The sequence below is a fragment of the Rhinoderma darwinii genome, chromosome 1 (assembly GCF_050947455.1).
Source record: "Rhinoderma darwinii isolate aRhiDar2 chromosome 1, aRhiDar2.hap1, whole genome shotgun sequence".
In the NCBI taxonomy this organism is placed as follows: Eukaryota; Metazoa; Chordata; class Amphibia; order Anura; family Rhinodermatidae; genus Rhinoderma; species Rhinoderma darwinii.
The window spans coordinates 405752105-405770232 of record NC_134687.1 but is presented as its reverse complement, the minus strand read 5'-3'; the positions used below and the strand labels follow the sequence as shown (position 1 = coordinate 405770232).

At 44.7% G+C, this 18128-nt stretch overlaps 2 protein-coding genes across 2 annotated transcripts; one reads left to right on the top strand and one right to left on the bottom strand.

The window, feature by feature from the left end:
* Positions 1-10014: 10014 nt before the first annotated feature.
* Positions 10015-12750, bottom strand: BCL2L2 (BCL2 like 2). The gene is made up of 3 exons (XM_075828906.1): positions 12661-12750; positions 11337-11762; positions 10015-11233 (listed from the first exon to the last, which is right to left on the bottom strand). The coding sequence occupies exons 2-3, from the start codon at positions 11751-11753 to the stop codon at positions 11084-11086; spliced, it is 567 nt and encodes a 188-aa protein (XP_075685021.1). The 5' UTR covers positions 11754-11762; positions 12661-12750; the 3' UTR covers positions 10015-11083.
* Positions 12751-13047: 297 nt separating this feature from the next.
* PPP1R3E (protein phosphatase 1 regulatory subunit 3E) lies at positions 13048-17541 on the top strand. The gene is made up of 2 exons (XM_075828902.1): positions 13048-13992; positions 16940-17541. Exons 1-2 carry the CDS (start codon positions 13579-13581, stop codon positions 17432-17434), a joined length of 909 nt encoding a protein of 302 aa, XP_075685017.1. The 5' UTR covers positions 13048-13578; the 3' UTR covers positions 17435-17541.
* The last annotated feature ends 587 nt before the right edge of the window (positions 17542-18128 follow it).

The following is an 18128-nucleotide window of genomic DNA, read 5'->3' as shown; positions in this document are numbered from 1 at the left end:
CGCACAGTAATTGGCGTAAATGTAAAATGCATAGAACAATGGCTAAATTACTGTTTTTTTATATCCCCCCAAAAAAAAGTTAAGAAAAAAATTTGACATATCCCAAAACGGTGCCATTGAAAAATACAACTCATCCCGCAAAAAACAAGTCCTCATACAGCCATGTCAAGGTGAAATGAAAAAAAGTTATAGCTCTTCGAATGGGACGATGGAAAAACGATAAAAATTGCTTGGTCATTAGGGCCCAGAATGCGAGCAGGAGGAAGGGGTTAAACCAGGTGTTGGTACTTCTGGCAGTGTGGGCAGGTGCCAAGTCCTGCTGGAAAATGAAATCAGCATCTCCATAAAGCTTGTCAGCACAGGGAAGCATGAAGTGCTATAACATTTCCTGGCAGACGGCTGCGGTGACTCTGGACTGCGCTATTGATTCCATCAAAAACGACAGAACCCCGTCACAGCAGTGACAGACGGAAACCATTAGCTAGGTTTCCGTCACCATTGAGTTTAATGGTGAGGGAAACGGAAGCGAAGGTTTCAGTTTGCCTTTTCGTTGAGGGATTAACATGACGGAAACCTCAGACGGAACGCTGATGTGAAAGGGCCCTTAAATGTATGGGGGCAGCCCCCACTTCTACTATAAGTAGAAAGATTGAGCATGTTGCTATCTGGCAGCAGCTTATCTCCCTCTTGAAACATGTACATTGAGGAGAATCAGGTGAGATATCAATTATCTGCAGCGTTCTGCTGATCTCATGTTTATGGGCAGATTTGCAATTGTTGTCTACCTCTACTGTAACCGGTTTTCCTGGGCCTCATGTGAATGATTTTGCTGTGGCTCGGCCTCACAGAAACTTTTCTATTGTAATATATTATTCTTATAGTATATACTTTTTGGTGCTGTATCATTGGCTTGATTTTCAAACCATCAAAACCTTTCCATATTACTCTTGCAATAATTGAGGCGGAGATTGTATCGTTGGATTGTATTGTTTGTATCATGTAAGAGGGCATGCCGAAAAGTAGTATTTCGTTTTTATTTTTAGACTCGGTTGCCATTTCGAAATAATGTTATGGGATACTGTAGCCTTGACTTCCTCAAAAATCAGTTTTGCTTGAGGTCTTTTAACCCGTTAGTGACCGGCCCATCGTGTTTCTACGTCGGTCACTAACGGGCCTTATTCCGATGCCATAGACTTTTTACGTCGCGGCATCGGAATAAGTAAACAGAGCAGGGAGCTGTCAAATCTCCCTGCTCTCAGCTGCCAGAGGCAGCTGAGGGCTGGGAGCGTCCCTGCTCTGCCGGGTGAGATCGATATTAGTATCGATCTCACCCGTTTAACCCCTCAGATGCGGTGCTCAATAGCGAGCACCGCATCTGAGTGGTTTTGGAGAGAGGGAGGGAGCTCCCTCTCTCCCCCACCGACACCCGGCGATACGATCGTCGAGTGTCTGTGTCTCCAATGGCAGCCGGGGGCCTAATAAAGGCCCCCAGGTCTGCCTTGAGCGAATGCCTGCTAGATCATGCCGGAGGAATGACCTAGCAGATGCCTGTCCGTTTTAAACGGACAGGCATAATACACTGCAATACAAAAGTATTGCAGTGTATTATAATAGTGATCGCAGAATCGCATATTATAGTTCCCTAATGGGACTAGTAAAAAAAAAAGTTTAATAAAGTTAATGAAAAAAAATGTGAAAAAAAAAAAAATGAAAAACCCAGCTTTTCCCCTTACAAAATGCTTTACTATTAAAAAACCAAAATAAAGTTAAAAAGTTACACATTATTTGGTATCGCCGCGTCCGTAACGACCCCGACTATAAATTTATTACATTATTTGATCCACACGGTGAACGCTGTAAAAAATTAAATAAAAAAACGACAGAAAAATTGCTGTTTTCTGTGAATCCTGACTTTAAAAAAATGTGATTAAAAAAGTGATAAAAAAGTCGCTTCTACTCCAAAATGGTACCAATAAAAACTACAAGTCGTCCCGCAAAAAAAAAGCCCTCACACAACCGCATCGGCGAAAAAATAAAAACGTTACGGCTCTTCAAATATGGAGACACAAAAACAAATCATTTTGAAAAAAAAGTGTTTTTATTGTGTAAAAGTAGTAACACATACAAAAACTATACAAATTTGGTATCGTTGCAATCGTAACAACCCGCTGAATAAAGTTATTGTGTCATTTATACCACACGGTAAACGGCGTAGATTTAGGACGCAAAAAAGAGTGGCAAAATTTCTGATTTTTTTCTATTCCCCCCCAAAAAAAAGTTAATAAAAGTTAATCAATAAATAATATGTACCTCAAAATGGTGCTATTAAAAAATACAACTTGTCCGGCAAAAAACAAGACCTTATACAGCTATGTCGACGCAAAAATAAAAAGGTTATAGCTCTTGGAATGAGACGATTGAAAAACGTAAAAAATAGCTTGGTCATTAAGGTCCAAAATAGGCTGGTCATTAAGGGGTTAAATAAATCAGGAATTAGTGTTTGTTTTTATGTAGGTTGTGTGTGATTTACACCCCATTGGGGAAAATTTACTAGGACAGTTTCATACGCCTGTCTAAGGGTAAGGCCCCATGCACACGAACGAGCCTCTTTAATCAGATTCCCTCAGCAGAAACGTTTCATTTGTCTGGGACAATGTTCTCCACGTTCTTGAAGACATTTTAGGAATAGGACTTTCAGAACATACTTTCCCTTTAAATAATAAAGTATCACCTATATTTTTTTTTCCAGAATTAAAACCAGGATAGCGAAACAATCTTTTTTTACTGATGTTTTTATTTTTTGATTGTAGATTTTTTTATTCTATGATCTGTAAATGATTATGAGGGCAGCCATATTGCCTAAGTTGCTAACAGCATTCGGAGATATGCTTTACAGCAGAAGTAATCTGGAGATGACTCATTGATTTCTAAGGGAGAATTTTCTAGGCATGCTCTTTGACCTGTGCTGAAAGAGATAGCAGTGAGTCTATCACCTATTATCAAAGATGGATTCTGTTTTATCTATACAGAGGTGTAAAGGCCCTTTTACACGGGCCAATTATTGGGCAAACGAGTGCTCAGAGAACGCTCGATACCGATCATTGGCCTGTGTAAACATGGCAAAGATCAGCCGGTGAACGGGCAAACGCTCGATCGGATCGTTTATGCAGCTGAAATAGTTCCCGTTTACACAGGGTAATTCTAGTCAAAGAGCGTTATATGAACGCTCGTCTGGCCGATAATCGTCCAGCGTAAAAACCCCTTAACTCAACACCCATCAGTACTTACAGCAATAAACTGCCTGCCTAAGGCTTTATGTACACACCAAAGCCTTGTTTACAGAGTTTGAATGGGGCAGTTGGAGTCCCTATAGTTCCAAATTACGGAACCCAGTGTGTTGCTGGATAGTGCCTTCTTACAGCACCAAATGCCCCCCAAGTAGTAATGTTTCTGGGGAAGAATATCACTTTAAAAATCCATCCAGAAACTCAGATTCTTGGTGACATCAAGATTCCTGCAGCTTGTACCTCCATGGAAGATTTTCACTGCATATTGCCAAGTGAAAAAATAAATTTCATGTTTTTATTTTTTCTTCGTCTGAAGCCATACGAGTTTCCCCAGCACGAGTGGAGATTGGCAGCAGCTCCACTCAGTCACGTCCATGGAATTGCAGGTGAATTAGGAAAATCAGCCATTCATTAGCAAACACGTATATGACCAGTTTAAATGTCACCTCCAAAACGAAAGACCTTAAATAATTATACCCATTATCACAAAATAACAGGTCATACTGACTCATAAGCCTTCAGCACAGAATATGGCAGACAGAACACCTTAAATAATTCACTAGTCAAAGCAAAAATGGAAACAGTGGGAAAAGCTATCATTTTAACATTAATGGCCTATCCTTGTGCAATAGGTGGGGGATGCCACCACTAGTACCCCACTGATTAGCCATACAAAAGGACAGCGCCACTTGCTTGTCAAACAGGGATGCACAGGTTCATTTCTTGTTTTGCGATAGATTAAAAAAAAAAAAAAAAAAAAAAAAGAAACTCAAGCTGCTTGGCAGCCACTTGTCTCCCATCTTTCATAGAAAGAACATCGCTCGTTTAGCAGAGTCAAATGGGCATGTTTATGAAGCAGGCGTTAAGACGGCCATCATATGAATAAATGTTCGACCAATAGTGGTCTATGGCCATCTATAGATGAATAAGCAGGTCACTACCCGTGCCAAGTGTATTGCCGCAACTGGTAGCAGAGGCTGAATTATCTGAGTGTCTGCGGGCAGCCAGAGGCTTTAATTCGCAGATTACTTGTAAACAGATATATACGATAATTGCCAGATCTTCAGTGAAGTTATTACCCGGAGATAGTAAATGAACATGTAGCAGCTTCTCTTCTAGGTCTTGCACATCAATAGAGCTCAGAAAGATAATCTCGGCACTATGCAAACAAAAGCTGCCTAGTACTTCTGTAAATAAGAATTACTATTAATATTTTATTATATGAATATTAGATTACCAAAGTCTTTATCCGGTAGAGTAAAACATCTCTCATCCATTGCCAGAGCTACTTAAAACTAGTGAGAAATCTCCCTTCAACATGATCCCAGCTATACATTATTGTGCGACACGAAGTCCTGCCATTCTGTAGTTTTCCTGAACACGTAGTGAAAGAAGCCTTGTTCAATGGTGAGAAAGTAAAGGTGGCCGTACACATTAAATAAGCAGAAACACAAACTCGTCCCTTCCTTTCCTTCCCCTGTCTTTCCTCTTTTCTCCTTACTTTGTTCACACCCCCTTCTAAGATATGCTTCACTGTGGGCTTTAGTGCATGTCTGCAGGTTCGGGATGCATGGGCCTAGCCCCAATGAATGTTGGATAAGACTCTGTTTGTACACATACCATACAGGATGACCACATATGCCGGCCGGCGTGCCGTAGTACTATATGATTGCATATTCTTTTTGCATTAACGTGTTGTTTGAAAATTGATAAATAAAAGAATTTATTAAAAAAAAATAAGCAGAAATACAACTTTCCGGCATTGCACCCCCACCTGATGGTCCATCCATCTCTGCACATTTCTCGAATACACTCCCTCCCTACAGTAAGGCCTCCTACCTGCTTCTTATCCTCTGTGCCGTGTTATCAATCACATGATGCTTCAGCATCACATGAGCAACTACAGCCGGTGCCATCTCTGCCGGCTTGGTGGATAGCAGAATTATCTAATCTTATTTAGGAAAATATTAGAAGGATATTAGAAGTTTGGAGCCAGCGAGGCTGATCGGTCATTATGTCGGTGTCACAGGAGCCTGTCTAATCATCAGTAACTGGGAGAGCCTGTAGGACATTCAAGCAATTTCATCATCTAGTAAATCTAGAGCCGGTATGAGCAACACAGGCTTATTGCCATGGACTCAAGTAGGAAACGTGTGTCACCAAAGACCAATTCACACTGTTGCTATGAAACTGCTCAAGTATGATAGTCAGTGAGACGAACAGCAAGAAAGAGAACAGATCAGCAACGGACACACGAAATTGCTTATTTGTACACGTGGGGAAACTTTCATTTTGGCCAGAGCTTCCCATTAAATAACTTTGGGGTGTATGAATCATCGTGAACACTCAGCTCGACCAAGAGATTTGGCTAACCCCATACACATAAGATAGTCAACTGATCCCACAAAAATCGGTGGGATCAGCAGAGTTTAAAGAGGCTCTGTCGCCAGATTATAAGTGCCCTATCTCCTACCTAATATGATCGGCGCTATAATTTAGATCACAGTGGTGTTTATTTTGAAAAACGATAAATTTTGAGCAAGTTATGCACAATTTTAGATTTATGCCAATTCCTTTCTTAATAGACAACTGGACGTGTTTTTACTTTTTACCAAGTGGGCGTTGTACAGAGGAGTGTATGACGCTGACCAATCAGCATCATACACTTCTCTCCATTCATATTTAGCAGTACTCGCAACACAGCGTGATCTCGCGAGGTCACGCCGTGCTGTGTAAGTCCCCAAGAAACTTTACTGAAGTGTCGGGTGTGTGAATAGACATCGCTTCCTGGCTGGAGGCGATGTCTATTCACTCTCAAGACACTTGGGTAGTTATTGTGGGAATATGTGACTGCATAACGTGACCTCGCGAGATCACACTGTGTTGCGGGTACTGCTAAAAATGAATGGAGAGAAGTGTATTTGGTCAGCGTCATACACTTCTCTTTACAACGCCCAGTTGGTAAAAAGTAAAAACACGCCCAGTTGTCTATTAAGAAGTTAATTAGCATAAATCTAAAATTACTCATAACTTGCTCAAAAATTATCGTTTTTCAAAATAAAAACCAGTTATCTATGTTACAGCGTCAATCACATTATGTAGGAGAGAGGGCACTTATAATCTGGCGACAGAGCCTCTTTAATCTAAGGCCTCATTCACAATTTATTTGTTCCCTTCCGTCAGAGGTGTACGTCAGGAGGAGTTTCGATGTATAATTCTAACAGATGGTAGCAACATATCCAACTGTATAGGCATACAGTGAGATACAATGCCCGCACCCACTGGGCAGAGAGACGTCTGAAGCAATATGCCCAGGGGGAAGTTCCAGATGTCACTATCCATATATGGATAGTGATGTCAGGAGCTACAATGCCGGAGTCCCCGGTTAGAGCATCGCACGCGCTCTGGCCGCCAATTACGGTCCTGGGGAATCCCCTGACATCACGGTCCATATATGGAGCTTTAAGATGCCGGAATCCCCGGCTAGGGGGTTGGCAACGATATGTTCCAAAATTCTGCCCCTGGCCAGAAACTCTGTGACCACAGACGCTCCTGACGTCATATGGACAGTGACGTCACAGGCTTATCGAGTCTCGGAGTCCTAATTCTATGTGGAGATGCTGAGTGTTTGGCCCATAGACTTCCATGGGGAGCATAAATTCTGCACAAAAATACTCGAGTTGTGTTGCGGTTTGTACAGCGACTCCGTAGCAGAATCGTCAACGCTTCACACTAAATCTGCTGGTAAAACAGCTGTGGAAAATCCAACACTATTTGCTGTAGACTTCGGAGACTGATTTACCGGATATTCTGATGCAGATTTTCTGTTGCAGAAAATATGCAGCGTCTTCTGCTTGTGGGAACATACCCGTATATTATTTTCTCCTGACAGGAGATGTGAGGGGAAAGCCTGGCTGTCCCCACTAACATTACATTTAATGTCTCGTATCTTTAGGCCTCATGAACACGGCAGAACTGTGCACATGAAAAATGTATGGCAGCACATGGAAGACATGCAGCTCTCTAGTATAGAGCTGCATGGCCTCCACGTGCCACCATATTAAGCTCCGAAAGGGGCCTGGAAGCAATACTTCTAGGGAAAAATATCCCTGTATATACCATGCCATAATATTTCGCCTGATTGCTTTATATCGTGATTTTGTCATACAAATCAGAGGCATATGGAGGCACAGTAAGGGCCCAGGTTGTACAGTGCTGTGATGCGGCCATGTACATGAACCCTTAGTGTTACTAAGTAAATTCATGTCCCTCAATGGCCAGTTTATAAAGAGCATTACCGTATATGTCGGCGTATAAGACGACTGGGCGTATAAGACGACCCCCAACTTTTACCCTTAAAATATAGAATTTAAGATATACTCACCATTTCGTGCAGGAGCGCTTCACTATGGCCATCGGCGGCAGGACCCAGGACTCTCTGTCTCTTTGAACTTGCGCATGCGCAGATAGGCTGCTTCATCGCGCGAGATCTGAGAGGCAGGGAATGAGAGGAAAGGGCGGGCCAGAGGATCTTACAGAGATGTTCCCTGGCGGCTAATACCGGCTTCCCTCAGATCCGTGGCGGATTCCGTGCATCCCAGGAGCCTGTGTACCGGACTGCAGGCTCACAAGGTAACACACAACCTGTGTGTAGACAATATGTAGGGATGTCACGATACCAGAATTTGGACTTCGATACCGATACTTCGTTTAGTATTGCGATTTCGATACCAATTTCGATACTTTTGCCAACAGTAATAAAAAAAAATTCTTCCGTTTTCTGATGTGAGGCGCGACGTGTGATAAATTTTGAACGCGCCTCACATTAATAGTAATTAATCCCATCATGTTTCTCAGTCATATTGGGTTAATGTGCGAGGTACATGATGGGGTTAATTACTATTAATGTGAGGAACATGGAGGGTAAATTCATCGCACCTCACATTAATAAGTGAATGAAAGCCGTGTTTATTTCATTTTTTTACAGCGTACACATCATAAATGATGCAAAAACATTGTTGTCCGCGCCATTACTGAATGTGTGTATTTTATGTATTGAGACTTATTTTAATGTTTATTGTAAAAAAGGTGAAGGTGTATTTTTTTTAAAATTTAACAATACTTTGTTTTTACTTTATTTTTAAACTTTAATGTACTGACATATATCAGATATGTGCCAGTACATTAACCTGTGGACGGATAATACACAGGCAGTTGTTAGGACATACTTGGGTATGTCCTAACAACATGAAATATGGTAAGACAGCCCTGGGGTCCGTCAATAGACCCTGGGCTGTCTGCCCATATATGGTATGGCCCTCGATCGCGTCACAGGAATTCCCTGTGACGCGATCCAGGGGCATCCCCCCTTCTCACTTTCCCCTGAATGCTGCAGTCAGCTGTGATCGCAGCATTCAGGGGAATAACGGCGGAGATGAGCGGTTTCTCTGATCTCCGCCGTTATAGAGCGGGGCTGCGGCTGTGTAATACAGCCATTGCCCCGCTCCTGACAGGAAGTGCGCGCGCGGGCAGCATGAGGTAATGCGGCCGGCGCTGCACTAATGAGCGGCAGTTCAGGCACTGAAGACAGAACATGGGGGTGTTTTGTAGCGCGCCCGCCATGTTCTGTCTCCAGTGCCGCCGCTCATTAGTGCAGCGCTGGCCGCATTGCATCATCCTGACCCCGCGAACTTATCATGACTCAGGAGCGGGGCTGTGGCTGAATTACACAGCCGCGCTCCCATACATTCATGTGTTACTATACTGAGCTGTGCGGCTGCAACGTGCATCCCTAATGTAGACAATATCCGGCATATAAGACGACCCCACACTTTTGACATTTTTTTAAGGGTGTAAAAAGTCGTCTTGTACGCCGATATATACGGTATTTTTTTTAATTGAACAATAAACAGTGTTGACAATAATCTTCCCATATAAACTGGCAAAGCAGTCATAGATCACATTAAAAAAAGCTAACAAATTGATCATGTATGGGTGTAGTGTTAAATAAACCTGCCTGAAGGAGCCTGTGCGCTCTGAAAGCCGCATATAGAACTTTTATGGTTAGCCAATAAACGTATCATACCTATTATACTTTTGTCTTTTTTGACACAAAAGTATTTAACATTGCATATTGTTTCTGGCTAACAAGGTTAGTGTAAAACTATTAAGAAGGCATGCATAATAAATGTAAAAGATCCTTTTTTAGGTATAATCAAGTGTCAAACGTAACAAAACGACAATTATAAACGTCTGGGATTGAGGTAAACATATTTAGTGGCAGGCACATTATACCAGCTAACCCAACCACTGGCACCTCTTACAGTATAGAGAGAAGTAGGTGGTTTATTGGCTAACTGAAAAGGTAAATGGAAGATTTCGGAACCCTATAGATTTGTTAGGCCTGAGAGGTTTCAAACGCTTGCCCTTTCAACAGAACGCTCTGCTACTAGTATGGGGACAACATAGCAAGACGAAAACATTAGGATTCCTACAAAGGTCTAGTTTTCAATCCGTTTAGAAAAGTTTTTCAGTGTGATCACTGGTTCACATGACAAGTGCCACGCACAGCATCAGTAGCCACCTGCGGGTACTGGGAAGAGGGCACCAGTTTATAATACAGCTTACCGGCTTTATACAGAGTTAACATCAGTGTTGCAGCCCCTGAATTTTACCTGGAGTATTACATTTAAGAAAGAGGAATATGGAAACTAAACAAGCAAACAGCTGTGGCTAAGGAATCTTTAATGCATGGATAACATTAGCTCCAATATTCTTTGTAATAGTGTTCTGCAGAAAGGGACGCCACTGTTCCCTCATGTGAGAATGACCTAGACGGGAGCTTCCTCCTCTAAGATGTCTTTCCATGAAGACACTCCATAACCAATATTCAGACTGACGGGGGACAGTATTAAGGGGTGACGGCATACATCTGCATTACAGAAAAAGTTCTCTGCTCTTTCAGGGAGGAAATCACCAACATGAGAATAATCTTATACTCCTAAGCGGTGTTTACATCGACTACGCTATTGATTCCGTCAAAACAACCGAACCCCGTCACGACGGTGACTGACAGAAACCTTTAGCAACGTTTCCATCACCATTGATATGTAAACAGAAGCTTAGGTTTCCGTTTGCCTTTCCGTTGAGGGTTTAACCCGAATGAAACTTCCGACAGAACCCCTCAACCGAAGGGCAACGCTGATGTGAACAGGCCCTTATATAATGGTTATTCATAAATGAAAAACCAAAGCAAACCTGTGTGACGCACCTATTCGCTACTATACAGAGGGGTATACAATCAGACATTTTTATGAACAATCCTTTTGTTCAGTTGTTGATCTAGTTCCGAGGGCAATAGTGAAACACCCATTTTATTACCCTATAATGGCAGAGGAAAGAACACCGCAGAGGAAGAAGCTCCATTAAAGTATATGATCAGCAGCAAGAAAAAGCAATAAATACCTGCACTGCTCACAGACACAAATGCATTCAGAGCAATACAGGTCGCTCTTCCATACACAAAGCATCACAGACACATACAAGCATGGCTTCCACACAGACATTTACTTCACATGCACTGAAAAATATATGGCTGCAGACATGCCGTGTAAAGACTCAGAAAAATATACTCGGCTTACATGCACAGCGATAATAAACATCCGCACGCACACCTAATTTCCATATACCGTGAAACACAGCCTCACGTATAATGCCATTCATGCCAGACACACAGCTGGTTGCGCATGGATAAGCACACTGTTTGCAAAAGACATTTAGTGTCTGTTATTTGGGTGTCACTTGCTGGCAAACAGAGCGCCCACGGTCATAAGAGCCCCAAGAGCCACTGCCCCCGTCAGTACAGTCTTCAATGAAGCCCAGTTTCCTTCACGTTGCCGGCGCGCTTCTTCTATAGCCCCGTCTCCATAGAGAGCCAGGAACCCATTCTAAGGAAGAGATAGAAGCAGAGACAGTCCTTAATATTAGTACAAGATGTATAATGAAATATCCTATAGGCTTATACAGTGTTCATGTAAGAGGAAGCCTCACCCATCCTCCGTTGCTCTGCATCCAATCCCTCAAGTTGGTCTCAATGTAGGTCACCATCCAGTCTTGAATCCGCGGCAGAAGAGGGGCCATCTCCTTGTTGACGCTCTCTGCACAAAGCGCAGCTCCAAACACAAAAAATGCCACCACACGACCCCAATTCACCCCACCTTGGAACAGGCCACTTGCCACCTCTGCAAAATGTGTATACGCCGTGCCAGGGGTTACGTGTATTTGTGCAGAGATTTCACTGAAAGCCTGGCGGAAACGTTCCTCAAATTCATCTCCAGCAGCCCGCATAGCTGAATGCAGAGGACAGGACGCAGGTTGGTTTGGTTCTGGAACTAAACTTCGCTGGCACAATTTATACCGTACAAAGTCTTCCACCAGGGGGCGGGTTCTTGGGTCAGACTGCGCCATCCAGGCTTTCTAAAAGAAACACATATGTCTTGTAATAATATAATAATGGTCTGCATGCTTCATAAGGGCACAGATATTAGAGGGAATCTCCAGAAAATAACATTTCCCATTGGAATTATTCACTATGGAGAATTTGAGACTTGTGTGTTAAGCGATGACCTGAATATACGTGGGTTGCTGCAGCTCGCAGGAGGGAACGCTGGACCTCCACACACGACAAGTGCGGACAATGTCTATTCATTCTACACGGGACCTAGCACTGAGGAATTACATCATCACTTTAATATCAAGGACCTAGAGGGGGGCTTGGGAGTGACCAGCAGGGCACACGAGGTCTCTCTGCCGGAGTGTTTCTTTAACAATCCTCTTTAGAAACAACACAGCATTTAGAAGTAGAACTTGCAATAATCTTTTATAACATTGGTAGCACTTTGTATAGTTAAGTTATTACTAAGATGAAAGTTCACATGATCTGAGATAAAAGGGTTTTGGGAGGAATGACTTCGGATGGGTCAGTCTATTGACAGGTGCCCTCCCATGTACAACATCCAGACTTGAAGTGACACGTCATAGAAGCCATTCATTGGATGAGCTTGTGGTTCAGATTTACTGGTTATACATGTGTAACTACTGTAGTGGGCATGCTCTGCATCACTAGACCAGGGGGCATCAAGGAGAGCAGACACTAAACGGTAATGCACTTCACCTCATTAGGCTGCTAAACCTGAGGAAATGAAGGACAGGGAAGGGGCTGCAGCAGACACAAGATGCAGAACTAGAAGGAATAGCTGCTCCTCAGAGGAGACGTGGTGTCAGGTGCACAGAACCCCCACCCCCTGGACACCTGCAGCTCAATCATTTAACCCCTCTCTCCATAACAAGTGACGCTTCTGTGCCAGCCTCTCACCAGTCATGTGCTGCTGGGGGACCCCCCGTAGCCTCTTGCTGCCACTCTCATGCTGCTCTCTACCACCTCGGTCTGTTCTTCTCCCCTTTTCGGCTTCAGTCGAATCCACTTCCGGTTCTGTCATGGCGACGCCCGATGACGTTGACACAGCCTCGCCAACCCCATTCTGATTGGACAGAGCAGACCTGCCCACGGGAGAAGAAAATGCCGCCATACCGTAATGTGCTGATTATAAGGACGGTATTCACCTACATACACATACAGTAAACCGCCTCTTCCCAGGTGTCTTGAGCGATATTGTACTAATGTGCGGCTATTTTATGTTACCAGTCACGACGAGTCCTGCTGAAGCGCCCGATGTGTCTTACCGGAGTAGCCGTGCATATTACCGCACTAAGCTCCGGCCATGCGGCGCCGCATGTGTTCTCCAGCCGGACTACACGGGCGCTCCCGAGTGCGTTTCTGTGTCCCAGGTACTGCAGCTCCTCCTGTGCGCCGGCCATCACCTCACATGTAGAAACATTACAGACTCCCGGCTGCCGCTACTCTTCCCCTGCCCTCCGGTTTCCTCATGTCTGCTACTATCCAGATCACCTTGCACTGGGCTCCGCCCTGCAGCTTCCCTCCAATCAGCTGTGAGGAGAGGGTGGCACGGGTTGTACATCGCGTCGGCGGTGACTCTACACTGAGCATTACGGTAGTGGTCCAGGCGTCTGCAGGATGCTGAGATGCTGGAGTGTGAAGAAGGAGCATACAGAGGGCAGCGGGGAGACGGATGAGAGGCAGCCGTCACAGTAAGGTGGGCATTAGGGTAGAGAGCCACCGAGTATCATATATGTATGGCATACTGCACTGGGTAGAGCATAGCTTCAGCTGCATGGCACAGAGAGGATAGCTATTTGTAAGACCGTATAGGAGATGTCTCGCCCCTCTCGACCTCCCTCAGGGGACATCCCTAGAAACCTGAGTTACATTGCTGGATTGTATGAGCGAGCCTATTACCGCACCGCCAGGCCCAGCTTAGAGGAGCACGATGAGGTAGAAGAAGGGGCGTCCTCTCCAGGCCTCTCCTGTACAGTGAAAGCCCAGACTGCTCCTCGGAGGTGGAGATCACGATCCGCACCTGCACTACGAGTGTCCCGGGTGGAACGACACCGAAGTCCGGAGACCAGGAAGAGAGTGCGCTTTGCCGATGCGCTGGGCTTGGAGCTGGAGTCTGTCCGCCACTTCAGACGTGAAGATATTCCCTGTATCCCTCAGCATGTCACCCATCGATTGCAGAAAGAATTGGCGGAACAACTTGGAGGGTCGTGCGTTGCCAGGGAGGATGTGGTATGTTATTGCTGATTCTCTACTCTGTCTTCTGTCATCCCTATCAGCACAAGGCTTTGACCACTGTAAAAACCACCATTGGATCGCATGTTTAGAAGCCGGACACAGGCAAAGATCATTGGGCAAAATTATTCAATTTTAAGATTTGCATTGCCTATACTGCGGAAATTGTCAACCGATAGTTGCGTATGACAGCGACAATTTGCATTGCCTATAGGAAGAACCAGCGGTAACTCACATTAAAAGCCACATTAATCTATAGCGAAAACAGGAATTTATTAGAACTGATGTTTCATACGCCAGTCTTAATATAAAGAAAGATGGAGTAAGATGCAACACGTTTATTAAGAGGCGAACGCCCCCTAATAAATGTGTCGCATTTTTTGGCTGGCTGTGGGCCACTGTGGCCATACATCATCTATTCGTCCCTTTGCATCTGACATAAAATAAAAAACAAGTATAGTCCCCTCACCGCTCCTCTTCTCCCCTCCGGGTCCCCTCATCCTCCTGCAGCGTGCGGCAGCTCGTTCAAGGTCCTGACGCGGGGCAGCATCAGGGCCTTATATGTGACCCAGCACTGGACGGTATCAGTGCTGCCACATGCAACCTCCTGACGCTGCCCGACGTACAAGCTGCCACACGCTGCGGGAGGATGAGGGGACCCGGAGGGGAGAAGAGGAGTGGTGAGGGGACCCGGAGGGGAGAAGAGGAGTGGTGAGGGGACCCGGTGGGGAGAAGAGGTGAGGGGACTATACTTTTAAAAAGTGTTTTCTTTAATTGTCTGATAAAGGAAGGTAGTCCGATCATGGTACGGAGCCGGTCACAGGTCTCTCTCTATCTTTGCTACAGCCCATAGAGTAGAATCTACACCAGCGAGGAGCTGGCGTAAATTTTCAATATAGTTTACAGCAGTTTTCTGATGTAAGTTATAATAAATTTGTCGGCCCGCTGTGACCCCACCCCTTTTGGGAAGTTACACCCCCCCTTTTCATTTTTTTAATATATTTTTTTGGAGGGGGGGGATGATAGAAAAAAAGCACAGCAATTCCGCCATTTTTTTTACATTGAAACCGTTCACTGTGCGGCATAAACAACATGTTAACTTCATTCTTTGGGTCTGTACAATTATGGTGATAACAAATATATGTAGTTCTTTTTCATGTTTTACTACTTTTAAACAAGAAAAGCACTTTTCATGGAAAAAAAATAGTTTTTCCGTTGCCGCATTCCGAGAGCCACAACTACCCTGGCTCGGCCGCATTGTACAGCGCTGTACGGAGGCACCACACAGCATCACACGGAGTGTCTAGGGACTCCAGTGCCGCCACACATGGCTCAGCCGCATTGTACAGTGCTGTACGGAGACACCATACAGCATCACTCGGAGTGTCTAGGGACTCCAGTGCCGCCACACATGGCTCTGCCGCATTGTACAGTGCTGTACGGAGGCAGCATACAGCATCACACACATTGTCTAGGGACTCCAGTGCCGCCATACGTGGCTCGGCCGCATTGTACAGTGCTGTACGGAGGCACCATACAGCATCACACGGAGTGTCTAGGGACTCCAGTGCCGCCATACATGGCTCTGCCCTGTGCATGAAGCCTTGGGTTTCACTTGCCAGACCCAGACTGATCGGACTTCGGTTTCTGATTGGCATGTCATAAAAGTGTTTTCTGAGGAAGTCCTAATTCTATTGATCAAGAGCTTCTTTTTTGCATTCCAGGACAGGAAAACACTCCTATTAGTTACAGTTCCTAAAAGTTCACAGTATGTGTTCTGTTACCAGCTGGAATTGTTTCAGATCAAAGTCAGATGGCTCTCTGACAATTCCAAGAATAGCACATCAGTCACGTGGGGCACGCAGCATGCACTCTTATTACTGAACTGGGACCTTCCAGTCTGGAAAATTTCCACGCAAACTACTTTTTAGCCCTCTAGATATTGGCTGATGTAATCACTCATTAACCCAATCCATATGGTTTTATTATTTATGTTTTCCTTTCTAAATAGCATTTTAGAAACAATGTAGCATGCACAAAAGTCTTTTAGTCAAGCAGTACAAAATAGAAGTGTGTCTTATTCACAAAAAAGGGTCCTTGTTGTTGTATTTTTATCCTTCCAGATGATTTCAGGTGAACTCATTGAACCCTTGAAACCTCAAGGCTGTCGAATATAATTTTTTGCTTTGCCGCAATTTCACAAAAGGGGCAAAGAAACGTGATTTGACTGTGATATGTGAACACACCCTTAAAGGGGTTTTCACAATCATTATTTATAAATATCTGACTGCTGGGACCCCCACTGATCATGAGAACGGGCTTACCTTGCCGTTCCTGGGAGCCCCACAGGAATGGAGCGGTGGTGCGAATGCTCGGCGGCCACTGCTCCTTTCATTTGGGGCTTCCAAAGATAGCGCTCAGCAGCCCCGTAGAAATGAATGGAGCAGTTGCCGAGCATACGCACTACCGCGCCATTCCTATGGGGCTCCCAAGAGTGGCAAGGTAAGCCTGTTTTTATGACCGATGGGGGTCCTAGCGGTTGGCCCTCACCAATCAGATGTTTATCACCTCTCCTGTGGAGAGGTAATAAATAATGATCATGTGTGAAAAGCACTGCAAATATGAATACTTTTGTCATCTCGGACAATAATGTCAGATTTTAATGGTCATTTTATACTTACTATACCATGTAACCAATCTGAGCAGTAATAACACAGTGGGCCCATGACTGTAACGTAATGCAAACAAAGTCTGAGCTACATGCCAACCTTTGCCAAGTATTGTCCATAGCCATATTGTGCTACGACTTGCACAATCTGAGTGAAATTGCAGTTCCCATTGTCCTTTTTTACATAAACACCTATTTTTCCATGTTCTGACCTGGAATGCCACTTTTTAGATGAGTGTGACAAGTATTCCTAACTGAGATGTTGGTATTTTCCAGAGTTGGTGCGAGGCTCGCCATGCTTTATCCCCATCATGGATAGTAGAACGTGGAACATTGGAGAAACAAACCTGGGAGCGGAGTGCATGGGATCAACAGACATGGGATCAGCGTGTTTGCCTGCAGAGCATGCGCTGCGAGAGCTGCTTTTTGTGGGGTTCTGTTAGAGTTCTCGATTTGGCTTATGAAAAGAGAGTCCTTGTGCGATATTCTTTCAACAAATGGCTTTCATACCAAGAATCACATGCTCTGTATGCTGCTCGTCTGTGCCATGGTGGACCTGGCCACCCTGGCACAGATCTCTTCACCTTTCGTCTTCCTCTGCCACAACTGGACCAACCACAGGCTTCCTCGCTAGAGTTTGCCATCCGCTATCAAGTAGGGGATGAGGAGTTCTGGGACAACAACAAAGGCAGGAACTACAGCATTGTGCGGCCTGAAACTGGGTCGTGCCGAACTCAGGAATCCGAGAATGGATGGATTCATTTCATATAAGACAGAGAGAGGGTCTGCCCTCAACATTACCGATAAATTGCCCTTTGTCTTAACTGTAAGGCTGGGTTCACACGAGCATGTTCGGTCCGTAATGGACGGAACGTATTTCGGCCGCAAGTCCCAGACTGAACACACTGCAGGGAGCCGGGCTCCTAGCATCATAGTTATGTACGACGCTAGGAGTCCCTGCCTCTCTGCAGGACAACTGTCCCGTACTGTAATCATGTTTTCAGTACGGGATAGTAGTTCCACGGAGAGGCAGGGACTCCTAGCGTCGTACATAACTATGATGCTAGGAGACTGGCTCCCTGCAGTGTGTTCGGTCCGGGACTTGCGGCCGAAATACTTCCGTCCATTACGGACGTAACATGGTCGTGTGAACCCAGCCTAACACCAAAGAATAAAGACAAAATGACCACTGCTAGGAAAAGCTACAACCGTGTGTATAAAGGAGCAGAGACCAGACCACATTACAAGTACATTAAGGTTATCGAGACTTAATAAAGGGCTGTAACCCACAGCAACTCATCACACATTTGAGTGCATTAGTTGATCCAGGTAACTAGAAATATGTGAAGATGTTCTGTACACAGGGCTGCCTAATATGTTGAGACTATACAGAAATCATGCAAGGCTGGCAGCTTCCTTCTGCTTCACGGCTCGCTGCCACACGTCTGCTCACAAGTGAAGGGCA

Bases quoted from the DNA above. Each gene is read 5' to 3' on its own strand.
- BCL2L2 (XM_075828906.1), bottom strand. From the start codon at position 11,753: ATGGCGCAGTCTGACCCAAGAACCCGCCCCCTGGTGGAAGACTTTGTA. The intron at 11,234-11,336 runs GTGAGGCTTCCT...TCTCTTCCTTAG, and splicing joins TGCAGAGCAACGGAGGATGG to AATGGGTTCCTGGCTCTCTA.
- PPP1R3E (XM_075828902.1), top strand. From the start codon at position 13,579: ATGTCTCGCCCCTCTCGACCTCCCTCAGGGGACATCCCTAGAAACCTG. The intron at 13,993-16,939 runs GTATGTTATTGC...GGTATTTTCCAG, and splicing joins GCGTTGCCAGGGAGGATGTG to AGTTGGTGCGAGGCTCGCCA.